Below are 27858 nucleotides of genomic sequence, written 5' to 3' on the forward strand. Positions count from 1 at the left end.
CAGGCTCTGAGCTGTCAGCCCAGAGCCCAAATGCGGGGCTCAAACTCACAGACCACGAGATCATGACCTAAGTCGAAGTCAGACGTTCAACCAACTGAGCTACCCAGGCACCCCTGGGAGGATATTTCTTAAATGCAACTACCAGATCACAGATTTCTACTCTCTGGGGTACTTAATAGGATAAATCAGAGGTTGGGCATTTTCCTGTGGCATAATCTTTTTTTTAATTATTTTTTTTAAATTGTGGTAAAATATACATAGCATAAAATTATCTTGAACATTAAAAAGAATTTTTAATGTTTATTTATCTTAGAGACAGAGCGTGAGTGGGGGAGGGGCAGAAAGCGAAAGAGAGAGAGAGACAGAGAGAGAGAGAGAGAGAGAGAGAGAGAATCTGAAGCAGGCTCCAGGCTCTGAGCTGTCAGCACAGGGCCCGAAGTGGGGCTCGAAACCACGAACCACGAGATCATGACTTGAGCCAAAGCCAGACGCTTCACTGCCTGAGCCCCCCAGATGCCCCTATCTTGACTATTTGTAACTGAACAGGTCAGGCATTAAGCAGCCATCACCACCATCCATGGACAGAACCCTTTTCATCTTGCAAAACTGAAATTCTGTACTCAGGGGCCCAGTCCCTAGCAACCACTAATTGTACTTTTTCTCTCTATGAATTTGAGAGGTACTGTGGGTACCTCATATAAGTGGAATCATACACTATTTGTCCTTTGGTGAGTGGCTTAATATGATTGGCATAATTTTCCTGTACCAACAGACAGCTCAGCATTTGACCAAGGAAGTTCCAACTTAGGGATTTTTTTTCTTCTCCTCTCTCATATTCCCCAGGAGTATCGCATGTGGCTGGAGGATTTAGGGGAGGGCAGATTAACTAAGGTGCCCACCCCTCATTTCCAAACCCTACCCTTCTTTTCCTGATGACAGGCAGCAGCCACTGCCTCCTGTGCCCTGTTTGAAATTGTGAGTTGGATATGTGCACGGGGGAGTGAGGAACTGTGTGCTAGACATACATGCGGAATATATTTGTGGGTCTCCTTTGTGAATCTGTATGTTATGCAGACTATACACTTTCAAAGATCACTGGGTGAATTGAGGTACTGTTGGGGATTTGATTTGTTCACAGAATGCTGAATATAGCCCAGGAGCGCTGCCATTTATATCTCTGATTTAACTATCTGTCTAAGCTTATATTGTGAATAGTGAGATCTCAAAGGATAGTTTAGATTTGAAACAGCTGCAGTAGACCCAGCCACTTTGGATGGTGGAAATATCCCCAAGTGACATGAAATCAATTAGCACATATTGAAAAGGGAATTTTCTAAGGCTTGGAATCACCATTTTCCCGGCAAACCCCCCACCCAAGTGGCACCCAGGGGACACCAAATGAAAGGCGATGAAAAGAAATGGACTTGGCCCGTGTGTCTCCAAAACGCCAAATGTAGTCAGAGTGAACTGAAATTATCTGCCCGAACAGATTAGATATTTTAACACCAATTCTCAGGCCTCCGAAGCAAGCCTGTCAGCTGGCACACAACCAACACTGTCTTATTTAATTTTTAGATTTGGCTGTTAAATTTCGCCCAGTGTGAGTCTGTGTTTGATTGGGTGTATGGGGATGGTGGATTTCTGGTGGGAAGGCCTGGGTTCTAGCTCAGTGACTTACCAGCTGTGTGAACTTAGGCCATTTCACCCCTGTGTGAGTGTTTCCTCACCTGTACAGTGAGGGAAGCACTCCTGCTCTGCTTGCCTTATGGGGAATTTGAAGATCAAATGAGACCGTGTTTGGGAACCGTAAAATCACTATGCGGATGACCAGCTTAATCATGCTCACAGTGGGGACATCAAATCCTTTCTGCCCGGTTCACTCAATTCTGCATTTAATTTACATACTGTGAATTTTACCCCTCATTCTTGCAGTAAAACCCTTTGGGGAGTACCATATTTAGACCTGGAATTGCTATATGTGTAGTTGCTCTCTTCACCTTAGAGTCCTCTGAGATAAGGAAAAGACTGGAATTGGGGGTGGGGAGAATAGACCCAGAGAGATGGTAGCCCAAGGGCACAAAGAATCCTGATGTTTTTCTTTCCTAGATGACACTGATGTCTAAGTCCAAAGCCGAAGATTCTCATCAAAAGTTAGGCTCACTGGGGCAGCTGGGTGGCTCAGTCAGTTAGGCATCCGACTCTTGATTTCAACTTACAGTTGGTGGGATTGAGCCCTGTGTTGGGCTTTGCGCTGACGGCACAGGACCTGCTTGGGATTCTCTCCTTCTCTCTCTGCTCCTCCCCTGCTTGCATGCACTTTCTCTCCCTCTCAAAATAAATAAACGAACATAAAAAAATTAGAACTCCCAAAACAGTTCCCCCAGTTTTCCCCTTCTCCGCATCTTCTCCCTTTGGATGAAATTGCTGAGTTTGTATGTTGCTATCTTGAGCCATACTGGGCGCAGCACTTAGTAACTCTAATGGCTGGGCATAGAATATATATTTGGTAAATATTTAAAATAGAGGGAAATAAAATTGTTCTCTTATCATCTTGAGTTTCTGAAACTACAGCTCGAGAAACAACACGTTCACTATATTTCCACAAATCTGAAGTGCCATTGCTTCTTAGACCCACCGTTTTTTACGTATTGCAAAGAGAGGAAAAGCTTTATCAGTTAAAATATGACACAGTGCTTCCTTATTGTGCCAATTATAAGCCACTTTGATTTCACAGATGTTAAAATGTGAAATAAATATGCATTTTAGAATAAATGAAATGCAGCGTGTTTACCTCTTCCAAAAGGTAAAGCTTTCTGCTTTTGGTTCTGATGCATTCTTAGATTAGCAAACTTCAAAATGGTCTCATTTTTAGTCTCAGCTCCTTGCATTTACACGTGGTATGCAATCATGCTCTTATGTGGGTTGAAAGGGGACATTAAATCGATTTTTCTTATGGACACAATAGTACCAAGTACTTCCCTGCACTTGAATATAGATTTAGGTAAGGGCGGATTATAAAATACTTGTCAGAGCCAAAATGATAATAGTTCTGTGATCTGTTGTTTATTACGAGATTTAAAAGAGTGAGAAATGTTTAAGGGCATTTGATGGATCTATTGTGGGTTTTTTTTATCCTCCCAAGTAGTGCTTTTTATTACTTTTGTTGTTACTGTTGTTCTATTTAATGCTTGATTGGGCTGTTTTGTGGCTCTTATTTAGGTTATTGTTAGTTCAGTAAAGCAACTGAACTGTGAGTGTCCCACTGCACAGAGAAATTAGGCATGAATAGGTTCAAGTGATGAGAGCTGCCTGGGTGAGATAGGATGTTTTCATAAAATGTAAGGTGGGAACTCATCATCTTTCCAGGCAGAAGGGAGTGTGAAGAACAGGAAAATACAGCTTCTGTGACAATCCTTTGCACATTTTTCACAGACCAGTTCTTGCTCATAATTCTACAGTTTAGGACAAGAAAGCCAGCACCTGTTTCCAGCCTGTTCTGTAGTTTCCTTCTCACATTCCTTTGGTCCGTTGGGTCATTATCTATATGCAACAGCAAGAGAGTCACCACACAGAAAGGATTTCTAAGGACTGGACTGTGGTTGGGTGGAGAGGAGTGATCCAAATCATTGCAGCTCCTGTGGGCTTCCTAACAAACATTCGGGCACCATGATCCTTGCTCCCTGCTGGGGCCCCAGGCGCGTGTCGTCGGCAGCCCGGCAGCCCTCGTGCTGGGCGGGAAGTGGGTGGAAAGCTGTTAATGTCTGGTCACTGCTAATGCACGTTTTGCCCACTGTTGTCTCCCCTGCAGTCTGAGTACCACTACGAGTACACCGCGTGTGACAGCACGGGATCCAGGTGGAGGGTCGCCGTGCCGCACACCCCGGGCCTGTGCACCAGCCTCCCCGACCCTGTCAAGGGCACTGAGTGCTGTAAGCATTCCTGCCGCTCACCTCTGGCCTCTGCCCCGAGCCTCCTGCCGTCCAAGCCGGGCCCTCTCTGACAGCGCAGCTGCCTTAAGGAATCAGATCTCTCCCCCAGTTAGTCCCCAGCCCCTTTGAGATTTGGTACAGAAATGTGATTTCATGGATGCAAACTGGGTATCTAAATTTGCTTTTCTTTTCTTTCTTTCTTTATTTCTTTCTTTTTTTTAAATTTAAATCCCATCAGGGGATAAAGTATGAGCAATTCCAGCTGTGTGCCAGTCAGCGATTTCTTTCTGTTTGCATACATTTTCTTTTGTGCCTGTGCATCTCTCTCCAGTCTGCACTTACCAGCCACAATCAGGCATTAGGAAAAGACTGTGATTTGCTTTTGTTCTTGAAAAGGAAGCCAGAGAAGATGAATTTCTGCACAGACAGACCTTTAAAATGCACTGGGCATCACTTCAGGGAACAAGAACCTTGCCCAGCTGTGGAGCTGACTGTGCGATCAGAAAAGCCGTGACTTGTCTGCAGCTCTGTCCCCACCTCTGCGACTCTGTAGTCACAATTTTTCTACAATTGGCAGCTATTTCCCCTCCACTGTTCTTCTAAGCAGTGTAAAGGGATAAAACAGGGACTAGAATCAAGGAATACTTGGAGATTTGGAAAGGAGATTTAAATTCTTTTTTTTTTTTTTTAATATTTATTCATTTTTGAGAGACAGAGCATGAGCAGGGGAGGGGCAGAGAGACAGGGAGACACAGAATCCAAAACAGGCTCCAGGCTCCGAGCTGTCAGCACAGAGCCTGACTCGAGGCTCGAACCCACTGAGCGCGAGATCATGACCTGAGCTGAAGTAGGACGCTTAACCAACTGAGCCACCCAGACACCCCGAGGGCATTTAAATTCTTAAAAAAAAAAAAAAAAACCAAAAACTTACATAGTGCCTGGTTCAGTCGGTGAGCAAATAAATGCTTGTTAAACTACTGAATGGATATTGTGAAGATCTGAGCGGGACTGAGGTGTGACTGCTGCAAACAAGTGAGCCATCTTCAGGTAACTCCGCCAGCTTAACCGAGCTCTTCTTATGTGCATGCACTGTGAACCACAGAGATATATAAGGCACAGTCTCTGCCTTCAAAAGCTTAACGTCTGGTGGAAGAAGCAGACATTCATTCCTCCATTCATTTTTTCAGCAAAACTATATGGAGCCCCTACTATGTCTGTGCCAGTTACTGAGCCACTGTCCCCAGAGGAGCTCAGAGCCTAGCAGCAGGCACACACCAATATGATGTATTCATATGAGATGACAAAGGACAGGAGGTACGGGTGCCTAGGGCTCAGGAACAGCTCGGGGAACTACTTGGGCAGAGGTTTGCAGGTGGAAGAACACCAGACACATTCAGGGAAGAACATGTGGTCTGGGGTGGAGGCAACGCATGGAAGGTGACGGTGACAGATGGGGCTGTAGTGGAGCAAAGCCTGTAGTGGGAGATCAAGCTGGAAAGTTAGGTTGAGGAAAAAATTGCAGAAGATTTTGAATGCCTGGCTGAGAGCTTAGATTCTATAACCCAAGGGGAGTGCCTGATGATCTCTTAAATAACAGGGATAATAGTACCTATCCGTGTTTTAGAAAGATACCTCTGACCACAGAATGAGCAAAAGCAGGAAACAGGGAACTAGTTAGGAGGACTCTGTAATCATTGAGCTAACAGCCAGGAGAATCCCAACCAGCATGGTGGCAGTGGAGCCAGAAAGGAGACAGAGACCAGAGACTCGGGGAAATTCATGGCTGAAGGGCTGGGCACCGTTCAGAAGACCATGGTATGTTCTACTGGAGAGCTCTCAGAATGGCCAAGGCTGTCCCTCAGGAAACGAAACCATCAGGGACAAGTTCACTAAAGCAGAGCTCCCACAGCCCTAAATTTTATTTTTTATTTTTTATTAAAAAAAAAAAATTTTTTAACGTTTATTTATTTTTGAGACAGAGAGAGACAGAACATGAACGGGGGAAGGTCAGAGAGAGAGGGAGACACAGAATCTGAAGCAGGCTCCAGGCTCCGAGCTGTCAGCACAGAGCCCGACACGGGGCTTGAACTCACGGACCGCGAGATCATGACCTGAGCCAAAGTCGGCCGCTCAACCGACTGAGCCACCCAGGCGCCCCAAATTTTATTTTTTAAAATAACAGCTTTATTGAGATATAATTTGTATATCATAAAATCCACCCCCTTAAAGTGTAAAGTCTAGTTTTTAGAATATTCACAGTTGTACAACCACTATCTAACTTCACAATATTTTCATCACCCCCATAAGAAACATCATATCCGTGAACAATCTCTACCCACGTCCCCTCCCCCAAGCCCCTGGCACCATAGATCTGCTTTCTGTCTCTGTGGATTTTCCTATTTTGGACTTTCCATTTAACGGGAATCATACAAGATGTTTTAAATCTTAGTGGGTCAACTTCTGGATCTTGATCCTCTGCTCCTCATTTTAGGGTGCCCACAGGCTGCCTACTCCTCCTGGTGGCAGTGGCCTCACCACCCTGCCCTTGTCCCTTCTCTGCGTTCCAGCCTTTTCTTGCAAAGCCGGGGAGTTTCTGGACATGAAGGACCAGTCCTGTAAGCCATGCGCTGAGGGCCGCTACTCCCTTGGCACGGGAATCCGGTTTGACGAGTGGGATGAGCTGCCCCATGGCTTTGCCAGCCTCTCAACCAACATGGAGATCGAGGACACCACCACCGAGTCCACAGAGAACTGCACTGCGTGAGTGCCCCCTATAGTCCCCTCCCCTGTGCTGGGCTGGGGAGGATGGAAACCAGGGAGCCAAGCAGCCAAGGGTTAGGTTGGAGCAGCTTCCCACAGGACTGTTGGACATAACGCCCACCTCAGCCCACTCTTACTGATCCAAGCTTACAGTGACTGACAGGCGTTGGTGAGGGGTAAAGAACAGGGGGAAATAGAGAGGGGTGGATACGGTGGATAAGGGTTAAATGGCCCCGTCCACTTAAAATAGAACCTAACTGGATTTCTGCCATGGGATTTTGGATCAGCAATAAGCTGCCTCAACTTGATTGCAACCCAATGTGTAAAGCGCTAGGTATCTTCCTGGCTTTGGTGCTAACTTCTAAAACTGGTCAGCTCAACCTGAGTTTTTAGATTTGAGGGAGATAGACTAGGGCCAGATCTTTGGTCAGTGGTGGGTGGGATCTTCCAAACCTCTTGAGACCCTGGTGACCAGAAAAAATTTTCTAGCTCAGAAGGAGATCTTTTCAGTACTTGAAAAGCTCAGCCCCAGGTGCTTGAGTAACTGGTGAGTGACCCTTATCATATCTTTCGATATTTAATTCCAGGGACAGGAATTAAATGATGTGCCTTCTATGTGTCAGGCACTATTCTAGATGCTTTACATATATTACTTTCTATAATTCTCTCAAGAACCCTCTGAAATTGGTTATCATTATTTCCTTTACACAAATGAGGAATTGGAGGCTTAGCAAGGTTAAGTGACTTGTCCTTTGTTACCCAGCTTAGAACTGGTGACATTGGAATTCAAACCCAGTCCCAAGCTCTCTACTGCCTCATGAAGCCACCCCCAGATAACATTTAGTGTATGCTAGGCAATGTCGGGTCCTAGGGAGGAGAAACAGAGGGGTGCACAGATGCTCTTTGTTAAATATTGACAAATAAGATGCGAGGAAAGTACCTGAAAGTTTCTTTTACCCCCAAGTAATCAAAAGGATAAAAGGAGTTAATGATTGTTTACACTTGGGTCTCTAAAACTGGGACCAATGTGTCCCGTTCCTACACTTAAAAAGAAGGCCCATTAGCGGAGCCAGGCAACAGGTATTTTATAGTCCGATTTTAATGTCACTTTAGAGTTTAATATTATGTGTCAAAATCATTGGCATGACAACGTTGGCAACAGAGATAAAGCCAGGGAGGATTAAAGCTGAAAGGAGACCCATTTACGTCCTAATAGAGAATGTAATTGACTCCACCTCCCCACCCCTGCAACAAGGTGCAGGCCTGGTCACCCAATCAATTCTTACCCGCTTGAAGAAAGGGTTTCTTTCTCTGGGGACCTCACTGAGAGTCCAGAAATCATTACCTCTCAGCAAGACAGGATGTGGGCCAGTTAATAACAACTTGGGTTTCCACAGCACACACTGCTTCAGGGCCTGCATCTTAAGGCATCCAAGACATCCCTGGGAGGGGAGAAAGAATGTTTCTCCTCTGTAGAAATGGAGAGGAAATGGCCATCTAGAGAGGCTGTGTGATTTCCTCACCGCCCTCAGAAAGGCAATAATTGAGCTAGTACTGAGATGTTACCCGAACCCATGTCCACTGTCTCCAACCTGACCAGAGCCAGCCTCCCCGCTGTTCTGCCTCCGGCGCCCCCAACTCATCTCAGCCTCTGCTCCAGCCTCTGCATGCCACTGGCTGCCAGCAGCCAGACCGAAAAAACACAAGTCCAACCACCGTACTTCCCGCTCGAAACTCCAGATTCTGTGGATTCCTGTTGCTCCTGGAATAAAATCCAATACCTTGCCGCAGCCTGCGTGGCCTGCCTGGTCTGGCCTCTGCCTTCTGCCCATTTCTCCAGCTTCACCCAAATGCCTTCCCTCTGGCTTACTGTGTTGCAGCCACGTGGCCACCATACTCCTTCCCTCCCGGGTCTTTGGACACGCTCTTCTCCAGCTCTTCTGGCTCACTGCTGCTTCACACTCAGGTCTCTGCCTGAAGGTCACTTCCTCGGAGACGCCGGCTCTGACCCCACAGATTCCCGTCACATACACACTCTTGCACCATCTTGTATTTCTCCTTATGGCACTTAGCAGACTTATTACTATGTGATCAATTGTGCGATTAGTTAAGTTTCCTAATCACTTCCATGCCTCGATTTCCTCATCCTACAAAAACAAAACAAACAAACAAACAAAAAAACAGTGTTAAAAATAGTATTCTTGTAGGTTGTGGTAAGGATTAAATGAGATGATCCATGTGAAGAATTCAGAGCAATCCCTGCCACTAGAAATCAATCAACACATGTTGTTATTATTGAATGTGAAATGATCTTCACCAGAGACAACTCTGACAAAACCCAGAATCGTGATGCCTTTTGCAAATGTAGCCCACTTATGGCATCCTTTTAATTATTCATCTCACTCTAGGAGTTATTTATGGAAGATGCCATGGAGCACATCAGCATTAAGCGTTGTCTCTTAGCAGGAGAAATCAATACCATTCGATTAGTTGGGGTGTCTGGGATGAGCTCAGTGTAGGTATTTGAGAATAACACTATTTTTTTTAATGTTTACTTATTTATTTTGAGAGAGAGCGGGGGAGTTCAGAGAGAGAGGGAGAGACAGAATCCCAAGCAGGCTGTTAGGGCAGAGCCCAATGCGGGGCTTGATCTTACGAACCGTGAGATCATAACCTAAGCAGAAATCAAGAGCTGGTCGCTTAACCAACTGAGCCACCCAGGTGCCCTGAGAATAACACTATTAAAGAACTTGAGGGGCGCCTGGCTGGCTCAGTCAGTTGAGTGTCTGACTTCAGCTCAGGTCATGATCTTGTAGTTCTTGAGTTCAAACCCTGCATGGGGCTCTTTGCTGACAGCTCAGAGCCTGGAGCCTGCTTTGGATTCTGTGTCTCCCTCTCTCTTTGCCCCTCCCCTGCTCTCTCTCTCTCTCTCTCTCTCTCTCTCTCTTTCTCTCAAAAATAAATAAACATTAAAAAAAATAAATAAGGAACTTGAAATACATGCTATTATTCTAACAAACACAGGTCCCCTTAACAGACCACTGTTAATACTTGCCTGGGCTGGTCTCAGGCAAAACAATGAAAGAGTGGGATTATCTTTGGTCACCATTTTCTACATTAATCTATATAATTCTGAGTCCCTCCTATGTGCCAGGCACAGGGCTTGGTCCTGGGGCTACATTAGTGAGCAAGATAAGTTTGGTCTCTGCCCTTAGAGCATCTGTAAGCCAGCCAGGAAGACAGACAATTAAAGAAGAATTAAAGAAGAACTAGAATATGATCAGAAGAGGGGGCACCTGGGTGACTCGGTTGGTTGAGCATCTGATTTTGGCTCAGGTTATGATCCCAGGGGCATGGGATTGAGCCCCTTGTCGGGCTCTGTGCTGAGCCTGGAGCCTGCTTAAGATTCTCCCTCTCTCGGGGCGCCTGGGTGGCGCAGTCGGTTAAGCGTCCGACTTCAGCCAGGTCACGATCTCGCGGTCCGTGAGTTCGAGCCCCGTGTCGGGCTCTGGGCTGATGGCTCGGAGCCTGGAGCCTGTTTCCGATTCTGTGTCTCCCTCTCTCTCTGCCCCTCCCCCGTTCATGCTCTGTCTCTCTCTGTCCCAAAAAAAATAAATAAACGTTGAAAAAAAAAATTAAAAAAAAAAAAAAAAGATTCTCCCTCTCTCTTTCTCTCTCTCCTTCTCTGCCCCTCTCCCCTGCTCATGCTCTCTCTCTAAAAAAAAAAAAAAAAAGGGGCGCCTGGGTGGCGCAGTCGGTTAAGCGTCCGACTTCAGCCAGGTCACGATCTCGCGGTCCGTGAGTTCGAGCCCCGCGTCAGGCTCTGGGCTGATGGCTCCGAGCCTGGAGCCTGTTTCCGATTCTGTGTCTCCCTCTCTCTCTGCCCCTCCCCCGTTCATGCTCTGTCTCTCTCTGTCCCAAAAATGAATAAACGTTGAAAAAAAAATTTAAAAAAAAAAAAAAAAAAAAAAAAAAAAAAAAGAATATAATCAGAAGAAGAAGCCAAATTGCAAATAAAGAAAAGATGCTCAGCCTCACTAATAATCAAAGAAATAAGATGTAAAGCCCAATGAGACACTGTCTCTTACTACATCACATTGGCAACAACTTTACAGTCTGACCATTCCAAATTTGGGGAGGACGTAGAGGAACAGGAACTCTCTCACGTGCTGGCAGGCGCAAGTTGGTAGCAATTACTTTGGAGACGGTATGGCAGGAGCTGGGAGAGCTGGAGGTTCACATGCCCTCTAACCCAGCGGTTGTTCTCCCAACCACCTCCCTCAGACACGCGTACAAGGAGCAGAGCAAGTGTTTCTAACAGAGTGGGTACAAGAGCAAAATACTAGAAACAACCTAAAAGTCCACCAATGAGTAATGGGTAAATAACTCTGGTAGAACCATGCAAGGCAATATTATAGAGTAGCAGAAATGAAAAAATAGCTCTGTGTGAATAGGGATGAATCCCACAATCATCATACTGAAACGAACAAAAAAAGTAAGTTTCAGCACACATAAATATGATGCCATTTACATGATGCCCAAAACCATGATCGTAGGGCATATTGTTTAGAAATACCTGCATGATTATTAAAGGATAAGGAACATGTGCAGATGGTAAGCACCATATTCTGGAAAGTTGTTACTTGGCTGAAAGGAGCAGGTGGTAGTCAAGGGTTTGAGATTAGCTGGGTGTACACCAAGGCTTCTGCTATATTGTATTTCTTAAGCAGGGTGGGGGTCTTCAATCTCTCATAGTATGTGTAAGTGAAGTAGAGGAGAGTTATGGCTACGAGAAGAGAATCTGTGAGAGCTCAGGGTACACATAGCAGAGGCCAGTAGAGTCAAGGGGGACTTCTCAGATGAGGTGACGTTATTTTAAGACATGAGGAGGAAGTAAACAGAGGGGGAGAGGAGGTAGTTTGTTCCAGGAAGAGTGAACAGCATGTGGGAATACCCAGGGGGAGGGAAAGTTTGGCAGAGAAAGCGAAAGAAATGCTGCAGGGCTGGAGTCTAGAAGGTTCTCTGGCCTTCCCTCTTCCCAGTTGCCAGTTACATGCAGCATCTAAAAGTGGGCATTTCCAGAAAAACAGGTGGGATAGATTGGATGGACTCTTGGTTTCTGAAAAACAGCAGTGTCTGCTAAATTTCGTTGACAGCTTTGGAATTAGGCAGACTTGGGTTTGAATCTCAGCCCTGCCACTTGCTGGCTGAGTGATACTGGGCAAGGTACTCACTGAGCCTCAGTTTTACCATCCATTAAGTGGGAATGAATGGAAATCATGAATATAAAACGTGTAGTTCAGTACCTGGGAGGAAGACAGGTGGGGGTACACCTACCTGTCTTCCTCATGTCGGCTGTATCTCCAGCCTCCTTGATCCAGAGGTCATTCTTTACTGAGCATGTTTGTGACTAAATTCCCATTTGCGAGTCACGAGTCTGGAATTCCACCGAGACCCAGCAGGACATGAGACCTGCACTTCCCACAAAGCATGATGGGCCGTGCGCCTGCCAGTGAACTTGGCTCTCGTTCCCTCACAGGTCCAAGTGGGTTCCCCTGGGTGACTACATCTCCTCCAACACGGACGAATGCACAGCCACGCTGATGTATGCTGTCAACCTGAAGCAGTCTGGTTCCGTCAACTTCGAGTACTACTACCCAGACTCCAGCATCATCTTCGAGTTTTTTGTAAGCCCCTGGCCATGGGGGAGGCTGGGAGGTAAAGGCTCTCCAAGGCTCAGATTCATTTACAGGATCACAAGCACATTTCCGGTTGGGGATTTTCCACAGTTGTCTTCCCTCTGGAGAGAACTATGGACAAATGGGCTGAGACTTCGAGATGTGGGGAGAAAGGCAGAAGTTCGGGGACTCTGCAGGGGCAGGAGACCCTAGGCATTCCGCCTGCTCAGACATGAAAACAGCATGTAAAGGCTTCTGAGTTATGAGTTATTTTTTCGGTGTTGATGCATTGCCTTTAAAAAAATTTTTTTTTTTAATGTTTATTTACTTTTGAGAGAGACAGAGCATGAGCAGGGGAGGGGCAGAGAGAAAGGGAGACACAGAATCGGAAGCAGGCTCCAGGCTCCGAGCTGTCAGCACAGAGCCCGATGCGGGGCTTGAACCACGAACCATGAGACCATGACCTGAGCCAAAGTCAGATGCTTAACCTACTGAGCCACCCAGGCACCCCTGCTTTGACGTTTTGTGTGTATAACTAGCTCTTGCCCTGCTTCAGGACTCGTGTTTTGAGCTCAGTCCCCAAAGGAAACTGGAAACTCTTCCCCCATAAGAAGAGCCCTCTGGAAGGCTGTTGCAGCATGGGGGGGTGAAGAACCCATTTTCTTGGAAAGCTTTGACTCTGTCCCCAAACTCTTGCCGCCTCAGGTTCAGAATGACCAGTGCCAGCCCAACGTGGATGACTCCAGGTGGATGAAAACCACAGAGAAAGGGTGGGAATTCCACAGTGTAAGTATCATACCAGCCTTCTTGGAGCCTTTCCTGGGGATACCAGAAAAGGGATCAAGGGCTTTTCTTCCAAGGACAGTTTCCTCCTGGTCTGGGCTTCCCACCCCTCTGTCCCTAGAAGGCAGGGGTCTGACATGATGAGGATGCCATAGTTTCTGTCCTCTTGAGTTGACAGAATATGGGTGTGGGCGACTTGCTCCCATGGCTCGACCCCAAGGACCAGCAGCTTCGCAGGGTTAAGGGCCAGGTCTTCTGGGGATACACAGAACCAGAGAAGAGTGAGGGAAGTCCACTCACCCTCCTGTCAGCACCTTCAGGCTCCTCCATGGGTCTTACCTTGGAGATACTCGTGGTATATGTGGGTGAGGGAGAGGCCATGAGGGTTGTAAGAGGAGGCTTCAAGGCAGAGAGGAGCTAAGCTGATCTGGGAGGAAGGGCAGAGCTGAGGAAGTTGAGGGAAGGGATCAGAAGAGGTGCCTCCACGCAGACAGTAAGGGGAAGGATCCCCACAACAGGCTAATCCGATGGATTAGGGATATCCATCTCAGCAGCTAAATGAACTTCCTGTTTGCGGTTTCTAGGTCGAGCTAAACCGAGGCAATAATGTCCTCTATTGGAGAACCACAGCCTTCTCAGTGTGGTCCAAAGTTTCCAAGCCCGTGCTGGTGAGAAACATCGCCATAACAGGTACCAAGGGGGAGTTGGGTCCGGCATCTGCTGCTGATTTCCTAACTCTGTGGGGGGGGGGGGGTGCTGGTGAGGGCCAGTGTCCAGGCCTCAGTCTCTAGGCTCAACCGTTGCTTTTCTATGTTGTTCATCCTCCCTAGGGGTGGCCTACACTTCAGAATGCTTCCCCTGCAAACCTGGCACATATGCAGACAAGCAGGGCTCCTCTTTCTGCGAACTTTGCCCAGCCAACTCTTACTCAAATAAGGGAGAGACTTCCTGCCACCAGTGTGACCCTGACAAATACTCAGGTGATGTTTCTGAGGGTGGGTAGAGTTTGGTGGAGGTGGGGAGGGGGTGATAACCAACAAACATGGGGAGAAAACAGGAAGGAGAGCATCCTTCTGACCATGCTAAAGATGATGCTTCTTAAACCCTGGTTTCCTGGACACTGGAAGAGCCTTGCTGATCCACACTCCACTGATCACTCTGGAAACAAAAATGAAATCATCCAACAAGTAATTATTGAGCCCCTACTATGTGCCAGGTCCTAGGTGCTTGGAATACACCAGTGAACAAAATGGACAAAGCTCCCTGTTTTCATGGAATTTACATTCTGGTGGGGGGGGGGGCGGGGGGGGCAGACAATAAACAGTAACGATAATAAATATATAATAAATTATAGTACATTAGACAGTAAAACGTGCAGGGGGCTGTGGCAAAAAGAAAAAGCAGTTAAAAAAAAAAAAAAAAGAAAGAGCAGTTCAGGGTTACAGGGATTAGGAAAGTTGGAGAAAGGGGTTGCAATCTTTTTATTTTTTTCCTAAGCAGTGAAATTTGTAGACACGAAACCTTATATAAGATTACAGTTGGGGTGCTTGAGTGGCTCAGTCATTTGAGCGTCTGACTCTTGACTTCGGCTCAAGTCATGGTCTCATGGTTCACAGGTTCGAGCCCCGCGTTGGGCTCTGCGCTGACAGTGCAGAGCCTGTTTGGGATTCTCTCTCTTTCTCCTTCTCTCTGCCCCTCCCCTGCACTCATGCTGTCTCTCTCAAAATAAATAAACATTAAAAAAAGATTATAGTTATAAATAATAGATACTGTAAGTAAAAGGTATATGTTTATATATTTTAATTCATAACAATTATTATCAAAGTTAATTTAGAAGAGCCATGAGGCTGTATTGATGAGCAAAACATTTTGATAGCAAGGGCTAAAGATGGAAGTTACAATCTTTTTACTACTTTTAGCAGCCTGAGCATCCATTGAATTCAAGGGAGGCCTTTTCAGGAAATCCAGGGTTCCTTGGAACATAGTTTAAAAATGAGTGTTCTGAGGGAAAATAAGGGGACAGGTGTAGCAGGCTGTTGCTAGTCTCTGAGTAGCTTCCTAAAGCATCACAACTTGAGAAACAGAACTGGTCATTTGAGGGAGTCCCAGGGTAGCAGGGCTATGGTGTAAGGTGGGCAGTCTCCCCAGAGGACCCTCTGCTCAGGCACCCCAGGCATTGGCACACCGGCCAATCTCTAAGACAGGTTCTAAACAAATAAGCCGGGAGGGAGAAGGAGTCCCTTCGCTTTCCCTACAAACACTCATAATTATTCCAGTTTCCTTTTCTTACCCAGACTCACATACACACCCAGCTCAAGGCTCTCTCTCAAGCAGACACTCAAACCTGTCCACAGACACACCCTTCAGCAGGTGTTACACTATGTGTTTGCTCGGCCAAGACGAGCCACTGACCATGTGAACCGCTTGTTTTTTACACTATTCCTAAAACAACAGTCCTGTTTATCTACACAGATCTTGCCAAATGAGTATAGTTTTCAGCAAGAACAGGAATGTTGAGATCTTGAGGGATGTTTTAATCCATAAGTCTAAATTCCTGTTTTTCCACTTGCATTTCTCATTCTCCTTCCCTGCTCTATCAATGGCAGCCTTTGTTGGTCTTAGTCTCCAGCTGCCTTTCCAGCCCAGCAGCTGTACAAGAGTTTGAATGGCAAGGTGGCTCTAGAGAAACCGCCCGGGAATGTTTTGATCAACTCTGTATGTAAACTGATTGTCATCCAGACAACTGTTACGAAAGTGTTCGGTTGAGAGTCTGAGTTTTTGAACTTTTGCCACCAGGTTCTCAATCCACCTCTTTGACTAGAAAGTGAGTTTTTACAATGACTTGACTCTTCCAGAATACAGGGTCAGTGGGAGGCTGGGGAAATGCAGAGAGAGACAGAGAGAGACAGAGAGAGAGAGGCGGGGGTGGGGGTGGGGGAGAGATCAGAGCCTATGATGGAGTGTGCGTAAAGGGAGGTCAGAAGACCCTGTGAACATTTAGTCATCTATTTACAACTAAGTCCTGAGTGCCAGCCAGGTGCCAGGGCTTGGGCTTGGTGCTAGAGTTGGAGCTGGTGCCTACCCTCTACCTTATGTCGGAAAGTAGGAACGCCATTATAGGAACACCTGAATTTAGTAACCCCATGGTGCAGTAGCTGCTGGGATAGGAGCTCTGAGTGTAGCACACGGTAGAGGCAAAGAAGAGAACTGGTCAGTCCTTTACTGTGGAGACAGGAAAGGGTTCAGTGGCTGTGGTCTTGAAAGATGAGTTGGTGATTTGATGGATGTTCTAGAAGTGTAGCCAAAGCCAGAAGGCTCAGGGATCTTGAAGAAACTTGGCATGGCAGGAACTGACTTGGAGAGACCTAGCATCCAAGGCCAAGAGGTGGGCAGGCAACAGGCCATCCACCAGCCCTTCTGTGCCATCACTAAACATTTGAGATTTGATCCTATCAGCAGGGATGGGGTGGGGAGGGGCATTAAAGAATTTTAGCTGGGGAGTAACATGATCTGGCTTGTGGTTTTGAAGGACCACTCTAGCTGCCATTTGGAAAATGGACGAGGAATGGAACAACTGGAGGTGGACGCCACAGGCCAGAGATTTTGCAACAGGCATCATTGCCGGTATCCAGGACCTAGACTAGGAGCTGATGGGCCTGTATCTGTTAAGGACAAAGACTTGACTAAACGCATCTTTCTTATTGATAACTAAAATTTGATCATTAAGATGAATTCCTTTGTGTTACATTGAATATTAGGGACTTATTTCCTAGTAGAACAGCTTTGGGTTTAAGAGCATGGACTCCAGAACTAAATTACTAAAGTTCAAATCCCTGCTCCACCACTTACTAGCTCTGTCACCTGGGGCAAGTCCCCTGTCTGTGCCTGAGTTTCCCCATGTATAAAATGGGAGTGGCAATAATCCTATCTACCTCATAGTGTTATTGTGTGGATCATTTGATTACTACAGATAAAGGATTTGGAACAGTGCCCGGTATGTAGTAAGCACGTATTTTATCATAGCTGACCCTTGAACAACATGGGGACAAGGGGTACCCACCTCCCAGGTAATCAGAAATCCACATGTAACTTTTGAGTCTCCAGAAACTTAACTACTAATGACTGGAAGCCTTACTGCTAGCAAAAACAATTGATCAACACATATTTTGTATGTTTTGTGTATTATATACTGTATTCTTACAGTAAAAGAAGCTGGAGGAAAAATGTTATTAAGAAAACCACAAGGAAATCTACTCCTGAAATCATTGTTGTACCATATGCTAACTAACTTGGATGTAAATTAAAAAATAAATAAAATATTAATAAAAAAAGAAAAAAAAAGAAAACCACAAGAGCAAACACGTTTACAGTATATATACTGAATATACTGAATATATACTGAATATATATATATATATATATATATATATGTATAAACCCAGTCTGCATATAAGTGGACCTGTCTGGTTCAAACCTGTGTTGTTCAAGGGTCAACTGTGTTCATTTTCGTCAAGGCTAGTCCCAGCTGTCTTCGCTTAATATGAAAGTACTTTTAGCATAGGTAACAACAGTAACACGTCACTTGGATGGTACTTTACAATTTACCAAACATTTTCTCATGTATTACTCACAGCAGAGTGCAGGACTGATCTCCCTGTTTATAAATGAACAAAGGGCAGCACAGAGAATTCGAGGGATTTGCCCAGAGTCTGAAGTGGGGTCTGACCTGGGCCAAGCATTCATTAGATGCTTGAACCTTCAGGGGAAATGTTTTCCTGTGATGCAGTGGATCAGGATGACAAGACCTTGTACTCCTAGAGGTGGGGAGAAGGTCCTGGAAGGAGGTGGGAGGCTCAAAGAGAGGAACTGGAGTCCCCATGATAAACTTTATCTTCTCACAGTTTTGCCCTGGGGCCAATGCTATAGGAATCACTTTTCACTCCCTCACCAACCATCTAGGCCGATCTTTCAAACTTGACTAGTACCCAACTTAAACACTTTGATGAAACCTGAGCTAGGGAAGTAAGGTCCGTCTCAGCATTTGGGTTAATCATTTCTTAAAACTACCTTAGCAGTTGTCAGTGTGTAAACAGCTGGACCCTTTTTGCTGAAACCTGGAGCTAGGGCATCAGGTTGAGCAAATATTTGACAAACAGAGAAAAGTCCTTGTGCAGAATGTACTTTCTTCCATGCAACTTGCAATTTGCTAGACCCAGTATGCAAGGTCCTGGGAATTGGTGTGTTTTCAGCATCTCCCCCCAAATTTCTCCTGGCCCAGTTTGTCAAAAGCAGGAGTCCCTGGATCTCTCTGTGCTGAATGAGGCCTTCTGCTTGTTAGCCAAGTCAATGAGCTGAGAAGACTCCAACTGTCTTTCAGGCAGTATTTCCCTCTTGCCCAGACTAATAAGACGGGGACAGAAGAGGTGTGAGAATGTGTGGTTGAGGAAGCTCCCCAGGGCAGGCCAAGGAAGCTGTAACTAGGAGATTCTCTGATCTAGGAACTCATTTGATGCCTTGGAAAGAAGGGATCAGTTGGGAAATAAGCCTTCACTGGGAAAGAGAGAAAGAAATTCCTCAATCCTTATTTAAAATCCCATGACAGTTACCAGATAGAAATCATTCGCACAAACCCAGGTAATAATAGTTACTAGCATTTAGTGAGTCCCTGCTTACGATGTGCCAGGGATGTGCTGGCTCCAGTGAGGTGGATATTATTATTCCTGCTCTACAGATGAGAGCACTAAGCCTCAGGTTCAGTAACTTGCCTGAAGTGACACAGCTGGTAAATGAAGCAGGATCTGGGGTGCCTGGGTGGCTCAGTAGGTTACGTGTCTGACTTCAGCTCAGGTCATGATCTCAGGGTTTGTGGGTTCGAGCCCCGCATCAGGCTCTGTGCTGACCGCTCAGAGACTGGAGCCTGCTTCGGATCTGTGTCTCCGGCTCTCTTTGCCCCTCCCCCTCTCATGCCATGTCTCTCTCTTTCTCTCTCTCTCAAAAATAAATAAACATTTTAAAAAAATTTTTTTAAAGAAATAAAGCAGGATCCAAACCCAGATCTGTCTAACTTAAAATCTCAGTCCACTCTATCACACAGCCTGTCAGATAACATATAGAGTGAGGAGGTCTCACTTGTATTAAATGTTTACCTGCAGGTGACAACAATAGTCACTGTAGAAATGATGGAGACAGGTGTAGTGGTAGTATTGTACTGGCACTCTATAAAGCCATGACTTTTATTTTGGGGAAGTAAAGTCCCTGGAAATTTTTAAAAATTTATTTTCAAAAGTTATGTATATTTTTCTGGATAGAAGAAACAGGTCTTTTTGCAAATTCTCAACATGTTTGTAATTCAGAAAAGGTGAAATTCATTGTTTCAAAGAGGGATACACCGAAATAGTTCTTGCTATCGAGGCACTCATAGGGTTAAAGCAAACTGACATACAGAGAGTAGAATAAATAAAATGATAGTTAAGACGGTTTTTATTAGGAACAGGTCAGGGTTAGAGATGGCACCAGGATGTTTGGGGGTAGGGAAAGTGGAAAGAGCTCTATATCTTTTTTTTTTTAAATGTTTATTTATATTTGAGAAAGAGAGAGAGTGAGCGCAAGCAGGGCAGGGGCAGAGAACGAGACAGAGACAGAATCTGAGGAAGGCTCCAGGCTCTGAACTGTCAGCACAGAGCCCGACGTGGGTCTTGAACTCAGGAACCGTGAGATGATGACCTGAGCTGAAGTCAGATGCTTAACTGACTGAACCACCCAGGCACCCCAAGAGCTCCATGTCTTAAGTGGAGTCAGAGGAAATTATCAGCTCATTTGCGTAGGATGGTTGCATGGAAAAGGGAAAACAGGATGCGGGTTTCAGGAACTTACGTTAATGGCGGTTAACCTGTAAGATGCTCTTTCTAGCTAGTCGCCCTCCTCACTGGTCCCCTGGCCGGTCCCCTTCTCTCTGCCCCTCCCCACCGTGCGGGCCCAGTGGCTTCTCATAGCACTAGGGAGAGGTGCAAAGGGGGTATCTAAGCAGGGCTTTAGGGACCGGAAGTGAAACAAAGGGAAGGGTGGGTATGCAGGGTGTTCTACTCCCATCAGTACCTGTGTTGTGCTATACCCCTGGGTCTTAGAGGTCACAGGTCATGAGCAAGTGGGCAAGAGCTCTGCTTTCTTATATAACTTCAACTATTTGTCCTTACTTTTCCAACTTAGAAAAAGGATCTTCCTCCTGCAAAGTACGCCCAGCCTGCACAGACAAAGACTACTTCTACACTCACACAGCCTGTGATGCCAACGGAGAGGTGGGTAGCGTGATCTTGGAGCCCCTTTGTCCCAGATAGTTCCTTTGCCTGCTCCTTGGGCTTTACCACATTTGGAGTTCCAGAGGTCAGCGAAGCTGGCACCAGAGAAAACCCCACAGACCTCCGCAGTGACCCTGGGGCCAAGGGGGGAAGCAAAACAAGACGGCCTCATTCATTTTCAGGTCAGAGACTCGTTTTTGCCCCATTTGTTCCGCTCCTTAGTTACATGTGCTCTGTTGCAAAAAGCCATTTCATTTTCTTTTGCTTGGTTTCTTCCATTTGCTTATTAGCCCCCCTGGGCAATGACTGCCTGTCCATGCACACTTATTTCCTCATGGAACTCATCAGACTTGTCCCCTTGGTGCTGCTTTTGTGGGCTGGCAAAGGGAATTGATTCCTACTTCCTGGCTCACTGGAGAATGGCCTGACTGTTCGGTCTTTGCTGGTTCCCTCTTTCCCCCAGGCTTTCTGCCTCAGAAAGACTTTCCTTTGTAGTCTGCATCGCCACTGAGTCAGCAGCTGTGTTTTGAGTATTAATGCAGTGCCAGGCTTGGTGCTCAAGTTGGGGACTCTGCGGTGACAGAAGTGCCTGCCCTCGGGGAGCTCACAGTCCTAAGAAAGAGGGTGAGGGAGGAGAACAGGGCCTGACCAAAGCAAGAAGAAAGATGCGCAGGGCCCTGGGAGAAACCGGGAGAGGAGTAACCAGGACTTGGGGGTCCAGGAAGGCCTTTCAGCGGTCATGTGTTCATTTCAACAGTCAGTCATGGTGCTAAGCACTCCGTATACAACAGTCAACCAAACAGAGGGAACATCTACTCTTATGGAACTTAATTCTTGCTGGGGCACAAGTGGAGAGAGAGAGAGACAACAGATGAATAACAAATTAGACTATATCAGTAAGTGGAGGGAAAAAAAAATAAAAGATTAGGAGACAGAGAATGACAGAGGGTGGAGATACTATTTTAGAGAGGGTCGGGATGACATTTGAGGAGGTGACATTTGAACAGAGACCTGAGTGAGATGAGTGGGGGCCCCAGCGCTTTCCAGGCAGAGGGCACAGCAGGTGTGGAGGTCCTAAGACGATTTGTCTTAGATTAGACGTTCTAGATGAGTTGTCTGTATCTGTATCCCTAAACCACAGCCTCTCAGACAGAGAGAATGAGAAGTTGGGAAATCTGCATTCAGCATTAAGCATGTGCATGGTTCTTAGGGTGCATAGGTGTTTGCCGGCTGGATGGCTGGATAGATTCTCCTTTTGCCAAATAAGCATGGGATAAAGTCTGGTCCTTAGCAGTGGCTGTTTTTCATAATCATCTCCTACTCTCCACCCTCCCCCACCCCTTTCTTCATGTTTGGAGCATCATTCCCTTGCCCAACAGCCAAGGGAGAATGGCTGCACATATCATCAGTTGTACCTTACATTCAGTTCTGCAGTGTTTGGGGTTCTGTATGACCTTGAAAAAATTATTTTCATTTTATTGGCATCAGTTGACTCACTAATTAAATGAGGACACTTAATCCTGCTCCTCTTCTCCCCGCTTGGCATAACATATGACTGAATGTGGCTCTTTGCTTCCTTCTGCCCCAGTCTCTCCCCTCCCAGGCCCAGACCAAGGCCCTCTAAATCTGCTGCCTGCCAGCCTGGCTGTCTGCCCTTGCCTTTGGATGCTCAGTAGGGCCAGAACCAGTGCTCCGCCTTAGCAGCCCAGCTAAGGCTCAGGGGAGGAGCCCTGAAGCGTGAGTGCACACGAACATGGGTTCATCAGGAATGCTTTACAGAACTCTTGTGATTTGTGCCTCATGCCCACACTGGTTCTGCTGAGTCTCATGATTTCACTTTGCCTTCTAAACTGTATTTTTAAAAATATTTTTTAGAGTTTATTTATTTTGAGAGAGGGAAAGAGAGAGCACATGCGGGGGAAGGGCAGAGAGAAGGAGAGACAGAATCCCAAGCAGACTCTGTGCTATCAACCCAGAGCCCTACGTGGGGCTCCAACTCATGAGATCATGACCTGAGCTGAGACCAAGAGTTGGACACGTAACCCACTGTGCCACCCAGGTGCCCCTAAACTGTATTTAAAAAAAATGTTTTTTTAACGTTTATTTATTTTTGAGACAGAGAGAGACAGAGCATGAACGGGGGAGGGTCAGAGAGAGAGGGAAACACAGAATCTGGAACAGGCTCCAGGCTCTGAGCTGTCAGCACAGAGCCCAACACGGGGCTCGAACCCACGGACCGTGAGATCATGACCTGAGCCAAAGTCGGACGCCCAACCGACTGAGCCACCCAGGCGCCCCTAAACTGTATTTTTAAATCAAGGGCTGTAACTTGTAACTCGAGCTGACTCGCATGATTGCCCTGGTGACCTTTGCCGTGCCTCGGCGGTTTCTCAGGGACTAGATTGGCCAATTCACTGGGGCTGCTGCATGTGCTGCTCTAAGGGATGGCCCAAGTCAGTCTTCCTGCTCCCCAGACCCTTCTCTCCATGAGACTCAAGGGGACAGGCTGAGAGCGCCTAGGTTAGAGCACAAGCCGAGGGCTCTGGCCATTAGCTGCTCTTCCAAGGGAGGAATCTCTTCACAGCTGAGCTGAGCAGGGAGAGGAGGAGCTCTAGCACTCACTGTCAGCAAAGACAGCACAGGTTCCTTTTAAGACTTGTCACTTCTTATCCTGAATAGAATGGAAAGATGCCTTATTCATCCACCTTTTCACATATATGGTAGTGCTGCACAGATTATCACATCAGCGTAATCCACAGAAGTACTTTTTGTCTCTGACTCAGCCCAAGGACCACATAGGAGGCTTGGAGCTGCTGAACCAGGAGCTTCCTGTAGGTCAACCCCTCTTCTGTATAGATGCCTCCATCAGAAGAGTAGGGATGGCCCTAGTGAATGACAGATACAATGCTTCCCTTCCCCACTGATATGATAGCTGACCATTCCTCTTCCCTCCTCCCCAGCTTTATTGAGATGGAATTGACATATAACATTATGTAAGCTTAAGGTGTACAGTGTGTTGATTTGATGTATTTGTATATTGCAAGATGATGACCACCATAGCATTAATTAATACCTCCACTATATCACTTAATTAATATTAATATCAATTAATTAATTATATCAATATTAATATCAATCAAATAATTAATATCAATTAATTAATATATTAATTAATACCTCCACTATATCACTTAATTACCCTTTTGATTATATCAATATTAATATCAATCAAATAATTAATATCAATTAATTAATATATTAATTAATACCTCCACTATATCACTTAATTACCCTTTTTATTTTTGCAGTGAGAACATTTAAGATCTACTCCCTTGGCGACTCTCAAGTATATACAGAAATACAGTACTACTAACTGTAACCACCTTGATGCACCTTAGATCCCCAGAACTTATTGGTCTTATAACTACAAGTTTATACCCTTTGGCCAACATTGTCCCTTCTGCCTTGATGTCTCAGAGAACACAGTAGCCATAGATTGTTATTATGTGATTGTTGCCCTTGCTAGATGGTGAGCACCTTAAGGGCAGGGGGCCATGTCTCATTCATCTCTGAGCCACCAGGTCTGGCACACAGATGTATTAGGCTTTCTAAAATGTCTATTGAGTAAATGAAAAGGCAAAGAAAATACTTGGAAGACAAATTGGGACACCCCTTTCTATGTTTTGGGGTTTTCATCAGCTACTTTTCCCGTGACCTTAGTAGTGATAAGATTCTACATTGGAATCAGAGCTTTCTCTAGAGACAGCTGGTCCTCCCATGACCATTCTTTCTGTCACACAAGTCCTCATTAAGTATTTCCCTCTTCATCCAGTCAACATTCAGCAAATATTTGTCGAGCACAACCATGTGCCAGGCTCTGGGCTAGGGTCATGGGAGGCACTGGTAACCAAAACAAGTTCCCCACGCTGGTGGAACTTTCGTTATAGTCCAGAGTCCTCCCACCTCACCCCATTCTTGAGATAAATTCCTAAAGATGTGCCAAATGCCACACAGGCTGAGCGTTCTTAATCCATTTCTGCAGACACAGCTCATGTACAAATGGGCCCAGCCGAAAATCTGTGGTGAAGATCTCAAGGGGGCCGTGAAACTGCCCGCTTCTGGCGTGAAGACCCGCTGCCCACCCTGCAACCCAGGCTTTTCCAAAACCAACAACAGCGCCTGCGAGCCCTGCCCTTATGGCTCTTACTCCAACGGCTCTGGTAACCTCTTTATCTGCATTCTACCCATTCCCACATCACCCACATGGGTGGTCAGCTGAATGTGCATTCTGTCCTTCCAAGGACGCAGTAAGGACTGGGCCACTCTGTGGACTAAGTTCAGGAGCAGAGAGGGCAGGGTGGGACCTGTCTGCAGGTCAGGGTCATACTTGAGAACTGCCTGCCTTCCTCCCTATTCCAACTGCGAATGTGACTCGGGCTTGAAGTACCCAGTCCTCACCACAGAGACTGCTAGCATGCAGCAGGGATGCTAACCAGAAGGTCTGGGAAGCTGGGATGGCCAGCTTGACACAATCAGAGCCATAAGCCATGCTGCAGAAAGGAGTTGGGAGGATTTGTGTGCCTATTCATGTAAATGCATTTACTGATAATAATGTGACAAATAATATGAACTACATGCATCAGACTAGGAGACACATTTAAGTCTCAAAATGAAGAACTTGGTGAGCAAGGAGGACAGCTGGAGTTTTGGAATTCAGGGTCAGAATTTACGTCCTGAGTTTGTTAAATACATTGTCAGAATGTTTTTGAGTCAACTCGATATAACCGTGCTATGGTGCTAGCATCACCCTCCTTTGGCTGCCTGCCCTTGTCGCCACTTAATCTGTGTGACAGCAGCTCTGGTCAGGGTGGCCGCGGCCTCCCCGCTGAAGGTGTGGATCTTGTGGTTACCCCAGATTGCACCCACTGCCCAGCCGGGACTGAGCCTGCTGTGGGATTCGAATACAAATGGTGGAACACGTTGCCTTCAAACATGGAAACCACCGTTCTCAGTGGGATCAACTTTGAGTACAAGGGAATGACCGGTAAGTGCGTCCCCACTTACTGTGAGCTGTCGGCTCCCTGCTCGCCCTACAGGGGCTCCTCCACTTCACATTTCTTCATAATAGTGATGTCTACAACGAAATGAGCTATTCATGCCATGCATTCTCTCTAAAGTTCCACTCCTTGCGGACATTTATCCTCCAAAACTTAGTTTTAGAGACAAAGCCAGAACTAGAAGAAAAGTGCACACTCCAAAGAGCTTGCTCTGAGAGTTTCAGGGGCTTTGACCCAAGTAGCAGGATAAATAACATGACTTGGTTGTGTTAGTGGTTCTGGATGCCTCAAAGGACAGTGTTCTCTCAGCATGTCATCTGGGTGTACGCTTGCCCTTCATCTGAGACCACTGGGGTGTTAACTCTCCCCTCTCTTTTTCCAGGCTGGGAGGTGGCTGGTGATCACATTTATACAGCAGTTGGAGCTTCAGACAATGACTTCATGATTCTCACTCTGGTTGTGCCAGGATTCAGGTGAGGAATACAAAACCCAGGGGAATCCCACACCACCTTGGCCACAATCAAGTCCCACATAGCTTAGAAGGTTGTAGAGGAGAGGGCTTCTGGCATGCAGAAGTATGAGTTCAGAATAGAGGAGAGCAATGGTAATGGTCTGACAAAGATAATCTGAATGCTAATATGGCTTCTTAGTTGCTGCCCATGCTGGCGGACCTACTGGTCGCGCTCCCTCTCATCTGGCTTCTCTCATCTATTGGCCACATGCTACTCAAATTCTTCCTCCTGGGGGCGCCTGGATGGCTCAGTTGGTTAAGCATCCAACTCTTGGTTTCGGCTCAGGTCATGATCTCATGGTTGGTGGGTTCAGGCACCACATGGGGCTCTGTGCTGTCAGAGAAGAGCCTGGTTGGGGTGCTCTTTCCTCTCTCTCTCTGCCCCTCCCCCACCACACATGTGCGCACACACACTCTCTCTCTCAAAATAAATAAAAATAAATTTGTCCTCCTCACAGCATCTAGATAAAATGTTACCAAAAACAAAACAAAACAAATCAAAAAACCAAAAACCCTTTTAAAAAGGAGAGCCAGAAATACCCATAGACAGTTCATCTTTATTTGGGGTAAGAAGACTGAGATGGATTGTTCTCATTGTCATATTGATCCCCATATCCCAAGAAGACCTAGGACATTAAGCAATTTGTTTGCCATTAAAAAAAAAATACTACTGGGCGCCTGGGTGGCGCAGTCGGTTAAGCGTCCGACTTCAGCCAGGTCACGATCTCACAGTCCGTGAGTTCGAGCCCCGCGTGGGCTCTGGGCTGATGGCTCAGAGCCTGGAGCCTGTTTCCGATTCTGTGTCTCCCTCTCTCTCTGCCCCTCCCCCGTTCATGCTCTGTCTCTCTCTGTCCCAAAAATAAATAAACGTTGAAAAAAAAAATTAAAAAAAAAAATACTACAGGCAGTGTGGTACAGTGGAAAGAATAATAGGCTGAAGACAAGACACTTGAACTTTGCCAATTATTGGCTTTGTGAACTTGGAAAAGTCACCATGCTCCCCCTATAGGCTTCAGACTCTTCATCTGTAAAACAAGTCACATTCTGTGACTTTGGACTAACTCAGGTTGAGATGATTCTTCCAGCCCAGTGGTTGGCACAACTGTATAGACGGGAGCTGGGACTGATGGTACTTAGAATACGAGCAAATGGCCAAAGCCAAAAGAAAAGCCATAAAAGGATTTCCAAAGCCAAAGTGAATTCTTGTACCCATATGTGCTTTCAGGATGGGGGGGGGGGGGACCACTGAAGAGGTTCCCTATTTCCAGTCTGTCTTCTCCACTACCTTCTTCAAACTCCCTCCTTTCCATCCCTGGCACAGTGCTCAGCCCACAGTGGTTGCTCAAAAGGTATTCATTTCCTTTCCCTTAATTTACACTACTCAGAGATGAGCAGTTATATCCCATTTGCAAGGTGATCAAAATTTTTAGGCTTTTTGGGGGGATAACATTTCTAAAAGTACGTATCAATTTTCAAATCTGATTGCTATGGTAAAGTCCTTCCTCAAATCACCCACTCACCACCACCCCTTACCTGCCCCCTTGGGCATGGATCTCTTTCCCAAAAGAAGGACCAGACTAAAAACTTGGCTTGAAGAGATGATAAATTGAAATATCTGCTCATTTGACCCAGGAAAAGCTCCCACCACCCCAGAGAATGAGCTGCTAAGTGAATGTAGGTAATTTACATCTTATGATGGTGGAGCTTCTCAAACCTTAATGTGCTTATGCATCACCTAGGAATCCTGTTAGTGTGCAAATTCTGATTCAGTGGGTCTGGGGAGAGGCCTGAGGTTCTGTGCATCTAATAAGCTCGGGTTAGGGTGATGCTGCTGGTCTGGGGACC

The 27858-nt window shown here is 46.1% G+C and overlaps 1 protein-coding gene across 2 annotated transcripts in view; it reads left to right on the forward strand.

Moving 5' to 3' along the window:
* Window positions 1–27858, forward strand: part of ELAPOR1 (endosome-lysosome associated apoptosis and autophagy regulator 1) — a 73506-nt gene that overhangs the window by 33317 nt on the left and 12331 nt on the right. For both annotated transcript variants that reach the window (XM_030324747.1, XM_030324746.1), the window contains exons 2-11: window positions 3809–3929; window positions 6497–6689; window positions 12229–12376; window positions 13073–13153; window positions 13735–13840; window positions 13981–14130; window positions 20357–20445; window positions 24488–24665; window positions 25361–25489; window positions 25885–25975. In XM_030324747.1, coding sequence (XP_030180607.1) covers window positions 3809–3929; window positions 6497–6689; window positions 12229–12376; window positions 13073–13153; window positions 13735–13840; window positions 13981–14130; window positions 20357–20445; window positions 24488–24665; window positions 25361–25489; window positions 25885–25975 — 1286 coding nt within the window. The remainder of the gene's footprint in view (window positions 1–3808; window positions 3930–6496; window positions 6690–12228; window positions 12377–13072; window positions 13154–13734; window positions 13841–13980; window positions 14131–20356; window positions 20446–24487; window positions 24666–25360; window positions 25490–25884; window positions 25976–27858) is intronic.

Source organism: Lynx canadensis, chromosome C1 (assembly GCF_007474595.2).
Source record: "Lynx canadensis isolate LIC74 chromosome C1, mLynCan4.pri.v2, whole genome shotgun sequence".
Classification (NCBI taxonomy): domain Eukaryota; kingdom Metazoa; phylum Chordata; class Mammalia; order Carnivora; family Felidae; genus Lynx; species Lynx canadensis.